Source organism: Sinocyclocheilus grahami, unplaced genomic scaffold (assembly GCF_001515645.1).
Source record: "Sinocyclocheilus grahami isolate Dianchi unplaced genomic scaffold, SAMN03320097.WGS_v1.1 scaffold92.1, whole genome shotgun sequence".
NCBI classification, from domain to species: Eukaryota; Metazoa; Chordata; class Actinopteri; order Cypriniformes; family Cyprinidae; genus Sinocyclocheilus; species Sinocyclocheilus grahami.
The window spans coordinates 787,786-809,351 of record NW_015505271.1 but is presented as its reverse complement, the minus strand read 5'-3'; the positions used below and the strand labels follow the sequence as shown (position 1 = coordinate 809,351).

The 21,566-nt window shown below is 37.6% G+C and overlaps 2 protein-coding genes across 2 annotated transcripts; one reads left to right on the top strand and one right to left on the bottom strand.

Moving 5' to 3' along the window:
- Positions 1-1,937: 1,937 nt before the first annotated feature.
- LOC107587319 (TRAF-type zinc finger domain-containing protein 1-like) lies at positions 1,938-8,642 on the bottom strand. The gene is made up of 11 exons (XM_016275041.1): positions 8,603-8,642; positions 8,455-8,492; positions 7,754-7,889; positions 6,642-6,695; positions 6,159-6,564; positions 4,941-5,305; positions 4,221-4,469; positions 2,761-2,875; positions 2,416-2,626; positions 2,246-2,306; positions 1,938-2,106 (listed from the first exon to the last, which is right to left on the bottom strand). The coding sequence occupies exons 1-11, from the start codon at positions 8,603-8,605 to the stop codon at positions 2,068-2,070; spliced, it is 1,677 nt and encodes a 558-aa protein (XP_016130527.1). The 5' UTR covers positions 8,606-8,642; the 3' UTR covers positions 1,938-2,067.
- Positions 8,643-10,062: 1,420 nt separating this feature from the next.
- Positions 10,063-19,880, top strand: LOC107587320 (TNF receptor-associated factor 2-like). Its single transcript, XM_016275042.1, has 11 exons — positions 10,063-10,276; positions 10,521-10,771; positions 11,102-11,180; positions 12,084-12,182; positions 12,415-12,576; positions 12,749-12,823; positions 12,929-13,003; positions 13,099-13,599; positions 13,682-13,859; positions 14,001-14,149; positions 16,025-19,880. The coding sequence occupies exons 2-11, from the start codon at positions 10,584-10,586 to the stop codon at positions 16,241-16,243; spliced, it is 1,725 nt and encodes a 574-aa protein (XP_016130528.1). The 5' UTR covers positions 10,063-10,276; positions 10,521-10,583; the 3' UTR covers positions 16,244-19,880.
- Positions 19,881-21,566: the final 1,686 nt, after the last annotated feature.

Genomic DNA, 21,566 nt, shown 5'->3' with positions numbered 1-21,566 from the left:
AGGAAATTTTAGAGCACTTCATGCTTCCTTCTGCTGACAAGCTTTATGGAGATGCTGATTTCATTTTCCAGCAGGACTTGGCACCTGCCCACACTGCCAAAAGCACCAAAAGCTGGTTCAATAACCATGGTGTTACTGTGCTTGATTGGCCTGCAAACTCGCCTGGCCTGAACCCCATAGAGAATCTATGGGGTATTGTCAAGAGGAAGATGAGAGACACCAGACCCAACAATGCAGATGACCTGAAGGCCGCTATCAAAGCAACCTGGGCTTCCATTACACCTCAGCAGTGCCACAGGCTGATTGTCTCCATGCCATGCCGCACTGATGCAGTAATTCATGCAAAAGGAGGCCCAACCAAGTATTGAGTACATGTACAGTAAATGAACATACTTTCCAGAAGACCAACAATTCACTAAAAATGTGTTTTTTATTGGTCTTATGAAGTATTCTAATTTGTTGAGATAGTGAATTGGTGAGTTTTTGTTAAATGTGAGCCAAAATCATCACAATTAAAAGAACCAAAGACTTAAACTACTTCAGTCTGTGTGCATTGAATTTAATACATGAGTTTCACAATTTGAGTTGAATTACTGAAATAAATGAACTTTTCCACCACATTCTAATTTATTGAGATGCACCTGTAGTCTTTGCAACTTTACTTCTTTATGGACCAAGAGCTTGTAACACTCCAAAGAGAAAGGAAAATTTGAAATCGCATCATATGACCCCTTTAAGGGCTGCTTAAGAATAAGCTGCACATCAAATTATCCTGACTCATTATCCTGCTTTAGTCCCGATTGATTTGTTAGGTTATTTCAAGTCAGGGTTTGGACTTTAATCCCAGCTTTTCTTAGTGTCTTTTATGAAACAGCAACAGAGAATAGATAGAAGAAAAAAAAACAACAACAACCCAATGTGATGGCCATCCTACCTTCAGCCGCAGCAAAATCTTTTTATTGAAAAGATGTGATAGTTACATGACCACAGGAAGATAAACAGTCAGAATAATAACATAAGCAATTTTGCCACCACACAGACAGCCTTACAATAAAAGGTCTCAAATATCAACAGTTTGATTTTTTTTTTAACTGTACATTGTAAAATTGTTACACTCAGGATCAAATAAGAATTAGTAATTTCTGCAGCACTTCACAATACAGTTCTGTAACATTAGTGAATACGTTCAGTATTTTACAGCATTTATTAATCATTGTTAATAAAAATTCATGAATATAATATTGGTCATTAGTGCATTATTAGTTCACAATGCATTATGAACTAATAATATTAACATTGTTAATGTTAATGTAAAAAATTATATTAACCAGGATTAATAAATGCAGCATTATTTACTGTTTGTTAACTAGTGCATTAACTAATGGATAAAACAAAACAGTAAAGTGTTATGGGAGTTTCTATATTTATGCTATAATGTGTGTAAAAAAAAATTTTTCCCAACGTCTTTGAAACAAAGATAAAATAGCAAAGCTCAAAACAACATTTAAAATCACATACAAACACCATAGAAAAAAATACAATGAAGAAAAAAAAAAAACCCTAGTCCATTTAAAGAAATACAAGCCAAAGAATTTATAAATTCACCTGGACGTACATTTTTTTACAGACACAAACATAATAGTCTATAGACAGTAATAACAGGTCACTGCTTTAAGTTACAGAGACTCAGAAGATTGGCGAGACTCTTTCCCCTTTTCTACTCCTCCTCTTTTTCAACATTATGTTTTTTAGGCACCTGGAGATAAAAATGTAATGTAGAACAGGTCAAAAAGTATTAGTAGAATCAAATATCTGATAACATCATCTAATATATCCTGCATGCAGGTCTCTTCCAAATTTTTGTTTTATGTTCCTGTAACAATTCACATGCATACCTTCGGTGTCTCTGTGTAGTCCATTTAAAGAAATACAGGCCATAGAATTGATAAATTCACCTGGACGTACATTTTTTTACAGACACAAACATAATAGTCTATAGACAGTAATAACAGGTCACTGCTTTAAGTTACAGAGACTCAGAAGATTGGCGAGACTCTTTCCCCTTTTCTACTCCTCCTCTTTTTCAACATTATGTTTTTTAGGCACCTGGAGATAAAAATGTAATGTAGAACAGGTCAAAAAGTATTAGTAGAATCAAATATCTGATAACATCATCTAATATATCCTGCATGCAGGTCTCTTCCAAATTTTTGTTTTATGTTCCTGTAACAATTCACATGCATACCTTCGGTGTCTCTGTGTTTTTATCACTCCTTCTACCTTCCAGTCTTCCTCTGTGTGGAGGTCTGTCATGGGGGGAAAAAAACAAAAAACATTTTAGTTTCAATGTAACTTTTCTCTTAACATTGTATCATGTGTACATATAAATTATTTCAGAAATATATTTAAGCATACCCCGAAGTGGTTGTAGAACGGGGCTTGAGGCTGTCATTGAGGTACGTGTTGGCTTCTACTGCTCTGCCACTTTGGTTCCTGCTCTTCACCTGCTGCTCAGCATTCGTGTTCTTTGTGTTACTGTAGGCTGAGGGCAGCCACTGGTCCAAACCTGAGGTGCCTTTCTGCCACCCGTGAGCCGTCTGCTGCAGGAGCTCCTCATCAGGGTCAGCTGCAGTAAGATACAGAGGTACGACTGATTACATACTGATTTAAAACACATACTGTATATATTTGGTAAATAAGTAGTAAAATCAATAAGTAGATTACAAGATGAGGTTGTGTTCATCTATTCTGGTGGCTCACCTTGATGTCTCACCCTTCTTTGCCTCTCGTGGGCCTCTTTGGTGGTGTGGTGTGGTTTCAGTGGAGACAATCCGTCGATTGAATAAGCTGTCTGGGGCCGGAGGTCACACTTGTCCTGTACAGTATAACAAGATTGAAGAGTATCAACTAAATGGTGGGCTCCATTTCTGCTCTACTTTCACAAAAGTGCTTAAACATACTTGCAGAAACAAATCATGAATGATACAAAACATATTAGATGTAAACCCAAGGGAAATTTGACACATTTTTATAAAATACTTAAATACTTTTTAGAAATTACTTAAAGGCAGGGTAGGTGATTTGGTTCAAAAACAATTTTTATGCTGTCACTAAGTTAAATGGTCTAAATGTATTTATATCGTCTGTGGAAGGCATCGGACACTACAATGTTTGCCCAATCATATCCCTCGGTCCGAGGACTACGATAGGCATTACTACCTGCCTGTCAACGTATGTATTTGCATACCTCTGCGCACCCGGTTCACGCAGACATATTATAATAATATTAAATGGTATTCTTTTGTAGATATCTATCATAATATTTATGAAGCCTCTCTTTACAAAACTATGTAAATGTTTTCTCACAATGTTTTAAAGCAAAAATTTCATATGAATTGTAATGAGTGCCTATTTTGTGTTGATGTAGTATTTTATTTTATTTATAATAAATTTCACACAAAAAATTGGGGGTGACATTCACATTTAGAACGTTACTGACTTAAATTAATATAAAACATCTCAGAATTGAATGTGTGGACAATTTCCTATCATTCCAAAATAATTTAGTGCCCTTTTTCAGATTTTTTTACCTATATGTGTAACAAAAATGTTCTACAATTATGCCATTTTTGTATATTTTATATGTATTATTTCTTGTTGCTATTCAGCATCTTTGATTCTATGTGTCTATATGTAAAACTTTATTAGTAAGACCTGTTATGTACTTGAGAAAAACACACAGGTTGTTATACCTGATGGTGAAAGAGCACATCCTCTTCCAAGGCAACACCACAAAACTCACAAGGAATGAGTACGTCGCCCTCAGCGGGGCTGGAGGAGGAACTGTAGGAGAGCGGCGAAACGGAGAGGGGCAGGGTGGACGGAATTTATGTAGTATTTTATTTTATTTATAATAATTTTCACACAAAAAATTGGGGGTGACATTCACATTTAGAACGTTACTGACTTAAATTAATATAAAACATCTCAGAATTGAATGTGTGGACAATTTCCTATCATTCCAAAATAATTTAGTGCCCTTTTTCAGATTTTTTTACCTATATGTGTAACAAAAATGTTCTACAATTATGCCATTTTTGTATATTTTAGATGTATTATTTCTTGTTGCTATTCAGCATCTTTGATTCTATGTGTCTATATGTAAAACTTTATTAGTAAGACCTGTTATGTACTTGAGAAAAACACACAGGTTGTTATACCTGATGGTGAAAGAGCACATCCTCTTCCAAGGCAACACCACAAAACTCACAAGGAATGAGTACGTCGCCCTCAGCGGGGCTGGAGGAGGAACTGTAGGAGAGCGGCGAAACGGAGAGGGGCAGGGTGGACGGACTGGGTGTGTGAGGAGGAATGACATGACTAGCCCCTTGAGTGATGATTTCTTCATTTTGAAGAGAAGGAGCTTGTTTACTGAAGGAAGCAATAGCCGAGGCTGGGCTGCAGCCGGTCTAGAAGACAAAAAAACGAATATTTACTTTTATGCTGGCCACTAAAGGCAAAAATCCAAAACAAGTGACTCCGATAACACACCCCTCCTCTATGAGTCTATGGCCTCAGAAAGAGGAGAAGAATCTGACACAGGGTTCGGCCTATGGGAGAAGCTAGAGGGCTGAAATTCGAGGAGGTTCCCATGGAAACTAAACACCACATTGTGAAACAATAGAGACCTGACAAGAAGGAATGGAGTGTGAGATTCAACATCAGTGCTGACATTACAATAGCCTGCCATGAAGAACATGGCTTATGTTGTACTCCGTTAACGTAGACATGTAATGGCACTCAAAAGAGGGGACTCAAGTACCAATGTGGCTGATGCAACTTCACACTTGCCGGCTCTATCAAGACACAAGAGGCCTGACTTAAATATCAGGCCAAGAGGGAGTGTAACGTGATGGGATGATTGGGGCCTCATCACTTACCTGGTGTAAGATAAGGTCTTCCTCTGGAAAGAGCTCTTCACAGAACTCACAAGGTAGCATGATGTTTGAGGAGGGGCTGTGGCCCACGGTCGGATTGATTTTAGGGGAGGCTGCAGTGCAGTTGTTTTTAGTGTTGGAGGAGAGCTGGGAAGTGAGATTGCTATGGGCTGGTGTCCTTCCCAGGCGACGGTCCCACACATCAGTCCACACGCCCTCCTGACGGGGGTCCTCCAAGTCACCTTCACTCTGCAGGCTGAGGGCCAGCATGTAGTCCAGACTGGAGGACTCATAGTCTGGCAGTTGTCCCAGAGACCACAGCAGGTTGTTGTTGTTGTTGTTCCCCAGCTCCGTTTCCTGATCCAGCACTGAGGAAATGAGCAGAGTGGAAGGTTATTTCTTTTTTTGCTTGAACGTCCTGTTAATACCTGATGAAAGCTCCCCTCATATTCAACAACATGTTTAAAACCCATTCAAAATCCATTATGTTTATTGTAGGGATGAACTGATATGACAACTCATTCAATATTATGGCCAATATTTAAATTTACACAATTTTTTTACATTACATTTCACATTTATGCAGTTCGCAGATGGTTTTATCCAAAGTAAGTGGACAAATGGATTTTGTCGAAATTATTTAAAAATGAAATACTAAAAATGAAAACCAATCATTTTACATGCTACAAGTAAATTTAGGCATAAAACCATTATAGAGTTCTAAAAATTGATATTCAATTTGAGATTTGCTAAATGTCACATTTAACAGTGTTATTAAATTATTAGTAGTTTTTAAAGATTAACTTCAAGTGTTAGATGACAACAAAAGTAATCTAAAGGTATCTTTACGCATCTTCTATGTATCTGCTCAATATTCTGTGTGAAGACGCAATGCAGCATAAAAGCCAGATTAAATGATTACTGCTCTGACCCACCTCAGCCCCTAGTATAACCCTAGTAATGTAGTTTTAATTGCTCTGTAAATGTATTTGCCACCTCTGAGTAAAGATGCCTAATTGCCAATTCAGATGCATTTTTGTGCCTCATTTGCAGTGTAAAGTTGGCATAAATGTAAAAATAGGGGAAATTCACAATTAGATATCCAATATCAACAGACTTGTTCAATTTTAAAAATGTCTGTCAAGGCTATATCATGCATCCCTAGTTTATGGTGAATATTTTTTGTGAATAAGGACTAAAACAGCCAGACGGGATACCTACAATAAGAAAAATCACTGTTCCTCGTTTCTGCGTTTCTCCTGGTTCCTCCCCTCACTGTTCCTCTGGTGCTGTTGTGTAGTCTGTCCTCCAAGGGTCGTGGTGGACCCCTGCGTTCTGCTGCCCCCGTGCTGTTATTATTGTGTATTAGGTTATGGATTGAATGCGCCTCAAACCATGCTCCAGGAGACTGAGCCCCTGCCCTACTACTGTGCCTCTCCTGAGGTGGAGTCAGACTTCCGCACAGGGCTGGATGGATGTGTTGTTCTCTCAGCATAACGTTACACTTGCAGATGGGGCAGGGCTCTGTGCGGGTCCCACAGTAATCCTCGTGCTCTTTAGCCTGAAAGGAGGCCACCTCCAGATCACAGAACTGACACGGGACCAGTCGATGACTGCACTCTGACCTCTGAGAGGGGTAAGAAGTGTCAAATCTACAGAACTCATCAATGAAAACAGCAATATGCATAACTGTTTATATTGTACCTGGTGGACCTCCATGAATCTTTTCTCTATCTTTAATCCACATTTGCACTGTTCCTGTAAAAAGAGTTTTAGATTTTATAAAACTTAAATTTAGCAGCCTGGGGAGAACAACAACTCATTTTCTGTTTCATTCTGCAATATACATAACATGAACGCTACATGTAAGTTAATGCTATTTAAAACAATGCTGCTATTCAATATATTCTACAGTCTTAGAGGCAGCATGAAGCGAAATTTGTGATCGCCTTTTCTTTTCTATTGTTATGTATATCTGAGTGAAATGTCTTCTCTCACAAGAAAAAAGTAGGGCTGGACTTGTTTTTGTCTGGAATTAATTGGATCACGGTTTTTAGCTAATTGCTGCGATCTCATATGAGTGAGGTTGCGAGAAGAGAATTACAAAAACTAATTTCTAATGTTCCCGTGTATGTAAAAAAAAAAAATGATGTGCATGGATAAATCATAAAATAAACACTGCAATATTTATTACAAAATAGAAGTCAATTTTTATTTGATAATGACTTTAAAGGGATAGTTCACCCTAAACAAAATATCTGTTAAGATCTCTAAATTACCTTTTTTTTTTTGTTACTTTATTTTAAGGTGTCCTTGTTACAGTGTAATTATACTGAGTAATATTAATTAACTACATGCACTTACTATATGTTAAGGTTAGGATTAGGGTTTGGCTTAGGGTTACTTGCATGTAATTATGCATAATTAAGAGTTATTATAATAGTAAGTACACGTAACGTGTAACAAGGACACCTTAAAATAAAGTTACCTTTTTTATCATCACTGTTTTGACTCCATTGACCTTCATTGTACAGACATTACAAAGAAAAATAAATCTTAAATATTTTGTGTCTGTGTTAAGCAGAATAAAGTCATGCTGGTTTAGATAAACATTATGGGACAGTAAACTGAAAAAAATAAAATAAATAAAATTTTAATCGGATTCTCACAACCTACAGTTATATGCAGACTTGCATTTTTTTTTCCAGAAGATTTTCTTCAGTTTTTTTATTCATGTCCACAGCACTCTGACTAAGGTCTTTAGGGATATTATCAAATATACAATAGTTTAATCATACACCATGGCCGGATCGTACCTCTGCATGGTCCATCTCTTTGTGCTGCACAAGCTCAGCATGAGGAAAAGGCTCCTGGCACACCTCACAAAGAGCAATATTCCGCCGACAGTGGATCTCATGTGTTGTAAAGTTGGCTTCTGGAATGTCATGCTTGCTAGAGACAGAGAGCATATCATGGTCAGTTGGTTGACACCATATTGGTTCTAGAAACACCACAATTGCCCTTGTGTCCTTGACTAAGACTAAACTGATGGTTACTGCTGGGAAGCTGTCACTGTAAAAATTATAACACAAGTTGCTTTGGATAAAAGTGTGTCATCCAAACACTGACTGCAGTACAGCCAGGTGGACTGATGGGAGGGACTGGTAACTCATAACACACCTAAGTGAAAGCCAAAGGTTGTATAATAAAACGAAACTACAAAACAGCATTCCTTATCCAAAGAAATAGTTCACCCAAAAATAAAAACTATGTACTTGCCCTCAAGATTTTCCAAACCTGTTTGACTTTCTATCTTACATGCAACAGAATATAATATTAGGCAAAATGACAGAACATGTCACCATTCACTTTCATTTGAAAAAAAATGAATGTGAATGGCGACTGAAACTCATTCTGACTAACATCCTCTTTTGTGCTTTACGTGGGGAAAAAGCATGTGGGCACGTGAAATGACGATACGATTTTCACTTATTTCTATGTATTTATTTTTACTTACCAATTACTGCAAAACTGGGTATTTTCTTCGGCCATAGTCTGTGTGGAAAAGAGAAACCAATTAAACATACTGTATATAAGTGTTTCTGGCTTAAACTAAATAAAATGTCCTTAATAAGATATAGATGGTAAAAGGGTGAAAAATACACCATAACAAAGATTGTACTTCGCTCTCCTCCAACTTTTAGATGAATTGGGAGTTCATTCCGTGAAAACATTAAACCAGGGGTGTCCAATCCTGCTCCTGGAGGGCCAGTAATCCTGCAGAGTTTAGCTTCAACCAGCTCCAACACATTTGCCTGGAAGTTTCTAGTATGCCTAGAAAGAGCTTGATTAGCTGCTTCAGGTGTGTTTGATTAGGGTTGGAGCTAAACTCTGCAGGACACCGGCCCCCCCCAGGACCGAGTGAGTGTATATAATTTATACTTTGTTTTTTTCTCTCCTTAAAACAGCTAAAATTAGACATACTAACATTACACACTTACCTTATTATTGCCGAAGCTTGTAAGCGACCACCTGAAGCTGCAGTTTCGGTAGAGAAGTAAACTAATAGTAACGTTACTTTTCGTCCTTGTTCTCGGTCCCAGAACGAGTAAGCGTTAAAGGAACTATTCAATGGAACGAAGACAGTCAACAGTGTTTAGCCCACAAAACTGAATAGACGCCAGGGTATTTTAAATAGCTGCTTTGAAGTCTGATTAGTATAATCTAAATGCCTGGGCTGCCATCTCGAAGAGTGTCCATTGCTGGCCTGCTATAACGCGCACTACAATACTAGGTCATGAGATTCGAGACATTAGACTCTGTACATCTACACAGAGACAAGTAATAAACTACTACTGGCCTGAGGTAGATCTGCGCCAGCTACCGCAATGATCGGTTCAGCTTTCGTTTCGTGCTACAGTATCAACAAGCGTCCGTATCCGTGAAAAAAGGCATGACTGACAGATGGTGACGAAGATATTATTTTTTAATATTTTCAAAATAAAAGACGAAGATGCTCGGCAAAAATACTTGGCAAATAACGAATGGTGGAAAGTAGCTCCACTGCAAATTATGTTGCATCTTTGTTTGACGTTTTTATCTGGACGATTTTATTTTTTTTTTCTCCTAAAAAGTGAAAAAAATCAGAAGGAATTTTTTTTTTACTTTTATTGGGTTATTTTATTAAATCAAAAAGAATGCATCGTATAGGTTAATATTATATATAAATATAGGTTTTAGGCAGTCATGTTAAAGACCAACTAATTTTTGATATTGCTTTATCTTTAGAAAAACAACAACAACAATAGTAGTAATACTACTACTACTACTAATAATAATTATTGTTGTTTTGTTGTATTTGAAATACAATTACATATAATAGGATGCATATTTAAAATACAACAAAACAACAATAATAATTATTATTAGTAGTAGTAGTAGTAGTAATACTAATAATAATTATTATTATTGTTGTATTTTAAATATGCATCCTATTATATGTAATTGTATTTTTGTTATGATTGTTCAATAAAAGAAAGAACAATGTATAATGCCAGAAGACTTTTATTTTGTCATTATAATACATTAAAGTTTCTAGCTTCACTTATTTCGTTATCATTCGCCCTCTAGTGGACGCTACCATCCATGATCGGCTAGAGAGAGAACACGACGCCTACATCTACTCACATTTTTGAGGAACACCATAAACAATATTATTAATTATAATAAATTATGATTATACTTATGACAGCACACGGCAAGAACGCTGAATGTATTTGATAAAATGTTTCACAGCACAGCAGGAGGAGGTTTTATAATGTTCGTTGGACCATAAAATGGTAGGACATATGTGCTTTTAAAACGTAACAAAATGTATTGTTATGAAAAGAATCCGAGATCCCAACAACAGTAAATGCACCTTGCTACTATAAAACATTTATTAAGACGATGGTATTATTTAGTCATAGTCATGCCTGTGTAAACATTAAACCGTGCGTGTATTTAGACGTATTTAACTATGCACAGTAAGTTAATCCTTTCATGTGACACAATGCAAAATCGTGTGTTTACAACCCCTTTCAGTGAAATGTGTAGAAAGATCCGTGTCTCTTCTCCGGAGCCTGGTCACATGCGCGCTCGGGAATAATGGCTGCACAGGAACCCTCACCACCATCTTCATTAGAAGGCAACAAACCTGGCTTCCCCAAGAAAATACTCGCCAACAAGCTGGAGGACAAGCATCTGTGCAATATCTGTCTGAAAATCCTTAGGAGACCGTTTCAGGCGCAGTGCGGACATCGTTTCTGTTCTTATTGTTTTAATAAAGCAGTGAGGTAAGCGCCATTCAGTCCAGATGGCCCACCTGACACGACACTACAAAAGATGAACACGAGCTGTCAGGCCCCCCTTGCCATTTTTATGCTATATTTTATGAGCGTACAAGCAGTAAACGTTGCTTCAGATCGGGGAACATAAATAAATGCAGGCTGTCAGGTTGTGTTCGGCTTCAGGTTTCGCTGGGCGAGGTGTAAACTACAATAGCCAGACTTGCAGCTATTGTCAAAATCAACTCTTTTATTATATGTGGTGTGCCTTTGTATTTAAACGTGTTTGTTTTTCTTGTGTGTGTCTGTGTGTATGAAACCTTTCCTTTTCCATCGCAGCTCCGGACCACAGAAATGCAGTGCCTGTATAAAGGAGGACATATTTGAAGAACCAACATCAATTTTGAAACAGGGCTGTGTAAGTATTCGTTTTATTATAAAGAACGATTTAAATGGTAGGAAAATCGCCTTGAAATATTTTTAGTAATGATAGCCCTTCCACAAATAAATAAATAAAAGTAAAGTGATGATTAAAATACCATAATCACTGTAATTTCCACTAAAATACTGCTACTATGGTAAAACCACAATACATTTTTGTTTTGTATATTTCGGACTTTTTTTGTAACCGTGGTGGCTAATACAAAGTTACTTAAATAATTGGGAAAATATCCAGTTTTACTACAATACAATTGTTCTATTTTTAAATGATCTGAAGTACAGTTTGTACAGTAACTGTAGTAACATATGTGGCAGAAGCTGTGACTTCCTCTGAAGTTTTTCGGAAGGGTGGTGGTGGCAAATGTTAAAGTGAAAGTTGTTTCAAACCTGACTTGTTGTGTGGAATGACAACGCTTTTATGGGCCATTCACTTTCGTTTTATTAAGTGAATAGTGACTGAGGCAGGCAGTCCTCACAATTGTTATTTTTAGGTGAACTATACCATTAATAATAATTATGTTATAGGTTTTTAAATGAGTTGAGTATATTTTCATAAATTAAATAATTCGGTAGGGGAAAAAACTATTTTCTTTTCAAGATTTTAGGCAGTCAGTTTTTATACATTGAAGGCAATGACAACTATATTGATAACAATAACAGTAAAGGTTTAATACACATTGTAATTATATAAGAATAGAAAAATCCACACCACAGAGGAACAATATTATTGAAATATTTTTTTCTGTGCGCATATAATAAACAATGTTATCGTCCATTGGTGTGAACCGTGTGAACAGGCCTTAACCCATTTTTCACGGTCAGTAATGAGACGCATGAAAGTTGAAATATTTTACTTTCAGTATATGCAATTTCTTTTTAGGCTTTTCCTGATAATGCTGCCAAAAGAGAAGTTGAAGCTCTTGAAGCTGTTTGCATCAATGAGGAATGCAGCTGGACAGGCACCATTAAAGAATATGAGGTACTGTGTGTCCCTTCCCTGCTTTATAAAACTGCTTTAACCAGCTTTGCCAAGCTGAAAAGTGCCCCAAACCCACCAACAAACTAGCTTGACCAGACTGGGAGACCAACTAAGACCAGCAAATTTCTTTCTTTCTTTCTTTCTTTCAGTGTTTTGTCTTTCAGTGTTGTTTGCATTTTACAAATAGTTTTAAATGACATTCACTATCTGTGTGGCTCTTTATCTCTCAAAGGCAAACCATGAGGGAAAGTGTGACTTCAGGATCCTTCCCTGCCCATCATGCAAAGAACTTCTAAGAGCCAACGAACTTGAACGTCACAATGAGAGAGAATGCCCAGAAAGGACTCTTAATTGTAAATACTGCAAGGAGCCATTCCATTTTAAAAACATTAAGGTAAGACTCTTTATTTTCGTATAAACATTAAAAATACTGAACTGTTTTTTCTTAAATATAATGTGAGGATAATTAATCAAGCATGAAAATAATCCTTTATTCATTCATGGCTTTCATTTCATTTTTTAGTTTTGAATTTTTGTGATACTATTAAGAATAGGTTATTTTTTAGGCCCATGATGAGATATGCCCTAAATATCCCATGATTTGTGAAGGTTGTGCCAAGAAAAAAATTCCCAGAGAGAAAGTAAGTAAATAGTATTTAGGCTGTTTAATTTTTATTGTTTTTTTTATGCTGAGAGAACATGTTCATAGTTACTTTCCTTTGGGTATCTATCTTTTCCTTCTGCAGTATGTGGACCACATTAAACTGTGCACCAAATTCCGAACACCTTGCAGATTTCACGTTGTAGGCTGTGATATGACGGTAGGTAATCTCACTTTTTCTCCATCCATTACACTTCATATCCATTTTGGTTCTACAAACGTCTTTTTAGAATCAGGCTCTCTGATTTTCTGTAGGTGGAAAAGGAGAAGATCCATGACCATGAGCAAGCCTGTTCCTACAAGCACTTAAACCTCCTATTGCACTTCATCATGGGCATCAAGGTGAACTTGGAGAGTCTGCAGCCTCAGAGTCTGGAACTGGCCAGCCATAAGGTCCACGAGCTGCATCAGTCTCTGCGGGAGCTGGAGCAGAAGATGGGCCAGCTGAGTGGAGCAGGGGCTCCCGTGCAGGGGGCCTGTGCGCTACTGCCGCCACCGCCTGCTCCGACGCTCGGTACGTCTTTCACCCCACTCCCTACAGCCGTTGGGGCAGCCTTGGAGCTGCAGCTACACAGTGAGAAGACCAAAGTGGCGGAGCTCAGCCGCCGCTGTCAGGAGCTGGAGCTGAAGGTAAGCACCTTTGAGAACATTGTCTGCGTGCTCAACCGTGAGATGGAGCGCTCCGCCACCACCATGGAGGCCTATAACCGTCAGCACCGGCTTGACCAGGACAAGATTGAGATACTCAACAACAAGGTAAAGTGTTTGATGGAAAGCAGATATGTATATTTTTTAAACCTGAGATACAGTTTCCTACAATATTAGATTTTTTATGCAGGTACGGCAGTTGGAGAGGACAGTAGGCCTTAGGGATCTCTCCATCGTGGAGATGGAGGCAAAGATGAGGGAGATGTCCGCTGCCACTTACGATGGCGTGTTTGTGTGGAAGATCTCCGACTTCTCGAAGAAGAGACAAGATGCTGTAGCCGGACGGGCACCTGCTATGTTCTCGCCTGGTATTTTTTATTTTGTATATTTTACTTTACTGTTACATATTAAGAATAATATGAGGGATTGCTTGTGTTTGTCATTCAGCTTTGATATAAACATCTTGATGTATGTCATCTCACTCCAATGTGCCCTGTTGTGTTTTACAGCATTTTACACAAGCAAATATGGCTATAAGATGTGTTTGCGCATCTATCTGAATGGGGATGGGACGGGACGTGGTACACACTTGTCTCTGTTCTTCGTGGTGATGAGGGGACACAGTGATGCCTTGCTTAAGTGGCCTTTCAATCAGAAGGTCAGTCTGATCAACTTCTTACATTGTGCATCTGGCCATTTTTTTGACCATTAATGAAATCCTGACAGACTTTTCAAATTAAATGACGTGCCTCTTCTTTTTTTTGTCCTGTTCATTTATTTAAAAATACATAAATGCAATTTGTGGTGTGACTCTCCAATAGCTTACTGATATTAATGAATAAGAAAATATTTGGAAAAAAACACCTAGACCTTGAGTACACTTCCATGTATGTAAGGAAAAGATATAATAGTTTTTATGTATTAATTTTTTTAAGACTAATGCTCATCAAAGCTGCATTTATTTGTTCAAAAATACAGTAAAAATCACTAATATTTCAAATAGTAATAAGATTTTACAATAAGTCTTTAATTAAAAAAAATATATAAATAAAATATATATATTTTTTATTTTTATTTTTTTTTATGTGATTTTTTCCAATGATGGCAAAGGTGAATTTACTCCAGTCTTCAGTGTCACATGGTCCATCAGAAATCATTCTTATGTGCTGATTTGCTGCTCAAAATTTTTTTTTATTATTATCAATGTTGAAAACAGTTGTGCTACTTGATATTTTTGTGGATATGTCATACTTTTTTTTTTTTTTAAAGGGGTCATATGATGCGATTTTAAATTTTTCCTTTCTCTTTGGAGTGTTACAAGCTCTTGGTGCATAAAGAAGATCTGTAAAGTTGCAAAGACTAAAGTCTCAAATCCAAAGAGATATTCTTTATAAAAGTTAAGCGTCAACCATGCCTACCTAAAATGTCTCGTTCTAACAAGCCCCCACATGTCCACGTCACGATGTGGGAAGATTTGCATAACACCGCCCAAATGTTCATGCAAAGAAAGAAGGCGTAACTTTTATTCTCGCTGTAGTATTGTTGATGCTGCCGCCGCCATGTCGTGAGGACACTGTGTGTTTCGTTGTGAAAGCGAAACTACTTTGTTTGGCCTTCCAAAAGAGGACGATATGACTTCGTCATGCCTAGAGCTGATCCGTGCTGTTCGCTGAGGAAATACTTCAACTATGCGCTGTAGATCGCCGGATCGGCTTTCACCATGGACGAAGCGGAGTCCAGCCCGGGGTCGTCACATGTGGTTGCTGCAAGCCCGCCGGACTCTCCTTCGTCGAATCCTCCGCTCACTCAAGGCCGTGGTGTGTGACGCTGTTTCGTTGTGAAAGCGAAACTTCTTTGTGTTTGGCCTTCCAAAAGAGGACACGACTAGAAATCAGTGGTTAAGTTGTATTTACAACACTGTTCCAGAACACTTCAACCCAAATATTCAGATGTGTGCAGCACATTTTATGGAGGACCATTTCCTGATCCTGGGGGGCATAGAGGAGAAACAATAATGTACAGTATGTGGAAAATAATGTTTTTTTGAACCTTAAACCGCATAAACACATTTCATTACACCAAATACACAAAATAATGTTCTTTTTAGCAGCATCATATGACCCCTTTAAAATTGAATGACATGAACAGGAAAAGCATCTGGATGATATACTAGTAGCAACTTGGCTATTGTTAAACATATGCTCATGTTAAATATTAATTTCTTTAAAAAAAAAAATGACCCCAAACTTTTGAATGATAGTGTTGTTTTTGCTTTTCACACATGACAACATGACATTTTTACAGTCATTACATTTGTTTTATACCATTTTTAATGGTATTGTTTTAAACATATAATATGTGACTGTGGCTATTTTCCATCCCTTTGTGTTCTCAGTTTATGCTTTTTATGGGGTTCTTAATGTTCCTTCCACTGAATCATGAATGACTTGCTTCAGCTTTGCATCCATTCATACCTGTGTAAACTCAGACCTTTTTGGTTATTCAAAAGTTTATCCAACACCTTGGTCCTTAGGTCACCCTCATGTTGCTGGATCAGAACAACAGGGAGCACATCATCGATGCCTTCCGGCCAGATATTTCCTCTTCCTCCTTCCAGAGGCCTGTGAGTGACATGAACATTGCCAGCGGCTGCCCTCTCTTCTGCCCTCTCTCCAAACTAGACACCAAGAACTCCTACATCCGAGATGACACCATCTTCATCAAGGCCATTGTTGACCTCACAGGCCTTTAAGGTGTCAGATGTTCACCATGCTCCTCTCTCCAGCCTGTAGTGGTTCCAGTGCAGTACTTTTTTTCCTGAGGCCTGTTCCCTCGGTCCGAGCTCTTTGCTGTGCTCGCGTGAGCCCAAAGAGACTATGGTACCCAGTGCAATACTGCGCTGGGCGTGACGCCACTCTGCATTATGTACCAAAATTGTTCCTAGAGTTTGTGCAGTTCTACTGTAATATAGTTGCCCTTTGGGAACCTCCCACTCTCTCGTAGTGGGATAGCTGTCAGCTGTGATTGTAACGTAACTACTTGCCTGTGCCATAGATGTGGCACCTTGCCTTTTATAGAGATTGAGAAGACTTTCTCCACAAGACAGATGTCATTTAATTTCCAAGCGCTTGGCTTGTGTCGCACTCACTATTTGGGTACTTTTTCCTTTCATTAATGTCTGAGCTACTCGTAAGTGAATGTTTCGTGCGTAGACGGACGTGGATTCACACTAACGAATGATGTCGATGCGTTCATTTTGTGACTGCGTAGTTAACTTGCTTCACACACTTTGAGTATACGCATCGACGATCTTCTGACATTCCCTTTGAGCATTTTGTGCCTCGAATCTTTCTCGTTTTCATTGGCTCTCTGTAGTGGTGGACATTGCTTGAATTCAAAATGTAGAATTTGGGTTTTGATAACCTGCTTGTGAGTTGAGGAGTTTGTGTGTGTGTGTGTGTGTGTGTGAAGGTGTGATCTGTTTTTTGGCTTTCGTTTCCATTTTCGGTGTTCTTTAATGTATTAGTTTGCATGTTGGATCTGTGGAAGATACATTCAAGTTAGCAGCAGACCAGGTTTACACCCTGAGCCTGAGAAGCGAAAGCAGTTTCATTGTAAAGTCGCTGTTGAAGAAAAGAACTAAATCACGCTGGTCTTAAAATCATCCAGTTTTGCTTTGGACCCCAAATGCCTCATCAGCCGACGTGGTTCTACGCGAATAAAAGATGCAGCCTTTAGCCTAAAGGTAGTGTAAGTAGGACAGATAATCTTGTGTGCTTTATTGTGATGTGGAAAGGCTGATGTCTGTTAGCATTTCAATGTTTTCTTGTGATTTGGGGTGTTCTGTTGATATTGTGCTGCTTTGGGCAAACGTTATGGATGCCATTAAATCTATATGACTTGCTTTGGACCGTGCCCATCAGTATAAACCAAGCAGGTGTTTGAGAACTTGTAGTCATTGATTCCTGTCGTCTTTTTCCCAGAAAGACTGTGGGGTGTGCATTCTGTAAATGTGCTAGAAAAATGAGGAGTGTGATTTGTTATGCCATTTTGAAGTAGCCTCAGTCCTTAATAGACAGTAAGTTCAATGCATTTTGTCTATGAGATTTATTTTGGTTTATTTGCAACCAGAGAAGGCATTACTATACATATACAATGCATAACTCCTACATAAGGGCTTTTAGTATACAGTACGTCTTCCATGTGAGCTTTTAGGTCTGGTTATTTTCTGAAACGGAGTCTGAGATGCTTTTTTAAGATGCCTTCATGCTACCAAAGCACCTAGGCCCAGCCTATTTTCAAACCAGTTCCCACAGATATCGAAACCTCTCTGTGCATGAGATGTTTTGATAGAGAAGAAAAAAAACATATTGTAAAATATCGGTTTACTTTGTAGACCAACATTTTATTTCTATTGCTTTACCTTTTTTATCTGTTGATTGCGATGAAGTTTATGACAGTTATACATATGAGTGTGGTATATAATTAATTTAAGTATAAATAGATAAACTATACAGTGTACACAGTTTTACGACTGATGTAGCTGTGGATATGACAAATATGAATCATAAATATATATTATAGATTTACATCGGTAATACATGTACTATTTCCTGTTGGGATGGTTTCAAAATGTGTTCGGGCTCTTTTTGGGCTTTGGTAAGTTCTCCTTCACTTTGGCAGCATCCTCTGAGGGAATGAGATTTTGAAAGATCTTCCGGTTTTTCCTCTCTCTCTCAAGAACCTGTCTACATGAATAAATCTCACCCTCATAGATTTCCTTGCTTGCTTTTTGCCCCAATGAGATTTCAAAGAATAGTTCTACAGATGTGACGTGCCTCTGTAGCATAACTGCTTCTATACAAATGTTCTCTAATACATAGCTTTAGCTAACATTGCATGTGGCCAGGGTGTTGTATTGTAAATCATATTAATAATATTCTTTGAGATTTTTGGAAAGCATACTTTTTATTGACCTGTTTTGAGTAGCCATCACATGATTTACTAGTAGTAGTGCACACATTTTAGCTTGTGCAATTATACAAGTGTCCTTCCTGTTCTTGAGTGTGAAACCTACTGTTTGCATTCACTCAATTTGGGCTCATGTTATTCATACGCTGAAGAGGAGAATAGGAAATGCTTGACCTTACCTGGGTGAGAGGCCCCTTTATTTGTAAGAAATAATATGTTAACTGACTCTGACTCGCGTTTTATTTTTGGATAAGCATACCCTAACACTGGAAATGTGCTATTTTTTAAGTTTTTGCATACCGTTGAGATTAAAACTCACAGAAAGAATAATTTATGGAATCCAGGACTGATTTTTTTTTTCTTCTTCAGCTGACTAAGATTTGTATACTTTTTATTTCCAGGGTTGCATTTCATAGAAGTTGCTTTAATAATCAAACTTTCTACGTAACTTTGTATGCCTTTCTCATGGTGTCTCAGTGCCACTGATCTTCCCGATTCTGTTTTACAGAGCTAGAGATGTTACTGTGAAGGCACTGTGGGTTTCTTTTGCAAATTGTGGTAGTAGATGTGCCAAGGAAGGAACCTCTGTGTGATTCATCCTGTGTTATGATTTAATTCTTAGTGAAATCTAAAATAAAGTCTTTTCTGTTCTCTTCTTTCTCCAGTCGTTCTGTTACATCACACATGTCCACATGAGGGTGCTCATGCACCATTGATCATTATGCACCATGGGGTCATTTTAGGATGATGAGTTGAGAATTGTTTCCTGTTAACTGTGATGCATATTAATGAGCGAATCAAAGGTATGTGTCCAAGCATCATCTCTAAATCACATAAATGCATTGCTCACTCTCTATTCCAGGAAATATGAGCTGTTATGGGGGTGTAATAAAGGGCTTCTCAGACTGATGGCTTTCACAGAGTCCAGTGAAGTGCTCTTGAGTTCAGGCGTTCCCTGTTGGACTGAGAGCTACAGTAAGAGGTAAAGAGGGTGATGTCTGAGCAATGGCACTTTCAGCCAATTACCTGATGTTTAGAGGAGGCACATCTGAAAGTGGTTTGTTTAATCTGGTTAAAAAGTAGTCAGCTGAAATTCCTCATGGTGATATAATCTCTGGAAAAATGCTTTTGTAGTTCAGGAAAGTATAGTAGGTCTTTGTGTTAATCTCCAGACATGTATACAAAAGAAAGATTTCAAGATAGCCAATCATGAAGCCTAATAGCTTACAGTGGATCAAGTATACGTTATGAATTAGATTTTCACTCTTCTTAAGTCTGTCATTGTAAAGCTTCAGTCTTTTGGTTTATGGGACAATTTGAGTGGAAATACAAGATTGCCCAAAAGGGATTTCCTGTAGGAAATATGTCCATGAACAAAGCCTTGTTAAACTCTTAAGTATATTCATTAGAGTAAATGATACCAGAATTTAAATTTTTAAGTGAGCAATCCTTTTCAAATTATTTTTATAAGGGCTCAGTATATATTTGCCCCTCATGTTCTGGCATAAAAGGGCAATGGCAGCGATCTTCTCACTATCTTCAATTAGGCTGTTTGTCCCTGACTTTTCCCCTGGGCAAATCTGGAGCTCTGTAGAGCAGTTAACAGACCCTAATCTGAGAATTAGCATGAGGGTATTCCCTCTATTACAGCTTCCTCTCTGTGTGTAGTCAGCAGATAGAAAATGATAATTCTGAAAGAAACAAAGCTGTCCAATGCTTGAGGCTGGTTAGTACAGCTGGGTAAAAATAAATATTTCAGATTAGTTGCAATTGCTTCATTTAAATGGTCCCGATGTTGATTCTTATAAATAATAAGATAGATATTTTACTCTGTGCCTATTTTTAATGTCAGCGTGATAATGCATTTGTATTGCTCTGTCTGTCCTGGTGATGTCACTATGTTTTTTGAGCTATCCCCCTTTACTGCATAGTTTGTGCCATGTTGTTCTTTTTGGCATCCTCCGCACCATCTTCAGAAATCATGTTTTACTTTAATGTGAGTTCACAGTCTGTATTGAATTCAGTGCAATTAATGACCGTTTCACGAAAAATGACAGGATGAATCTTTTTCTAATTTTCTCTGAATTTTAAAGCAAAATTGGCATTTTTTTTCCAAAACAGAATTGAATTGAGATCTGAAGTTAAAATTATTTTTATAAGGGCTCAGTATATATTTGCCCCTCATGTTCTGGCATAAAAGGGCAATGGCAGCGATCTTCTCACTATCTTCAATTAGGCTGTTTGTCCCTGACTTTTCCCCTGGGCAAATCTGGAGCTCTCAATCACAGTTAACAGACCCTAATCTGAGAATTAGCATGAGGGTATTCCCTCTATTACAGCTTCCTCTCTGTGTGTAGTCAGCAGATAGAAAATGATAATTCTGAAAGAAACAAAGCTGTCCAATGCTTGAGGCTGGTTAGTACAGCTGGGTAAAAATAAATATTTCAGATTAGTTGCAATTGCTTCATTTAAATGGTCCCGATGTTGATTCTTATAAATAATAAGATAGATATTTTACTCTGTGCCTATTTTTAATGTCAGCGTGATAATGCATTTGTATTGCTCTGTCTGTCCTGGTGATGTCACTATGTTTTTTGAGCTATCCCCCTTTACTGCATAGTTTGTGCCATGTTGTTCTTTTTGGCATCCTCCGCACCATCTTCAGAAATCATGTTTTACTTTAATGTGAGTTCACAGTCTGTATTGAATTCAGTGCAATTAATGACCGTTTCACGAAAAATGACAGGATGAATCTTTTTCTAATTTTCTCTGAATTTTAAAGCAAAATTGGCATTTTTTTTCCAAAACAGAATTGAATCGAGATCTGAAGTTAATTAAATTAATTTTAATCTTATTATTTATAATTAATAAACTCTTATAACTAATAAACTATAATCAATAACAACTGCAGCCCAAACCTACGTCAAGCACAAGTTTCAATTTTATATTATAAAAAGTTTAGATTTGTTTTTTTTTAAATAACCAAATTAGCCCCCTTAGGATATGTTTTAAGTGCATTCATTGTGGTTGCATGTGATAATGTGAAATAAAGTGCTTCTCTTCTTTTGTCATATTTGTTTGTACAAGACAGATCAACTGCAGAT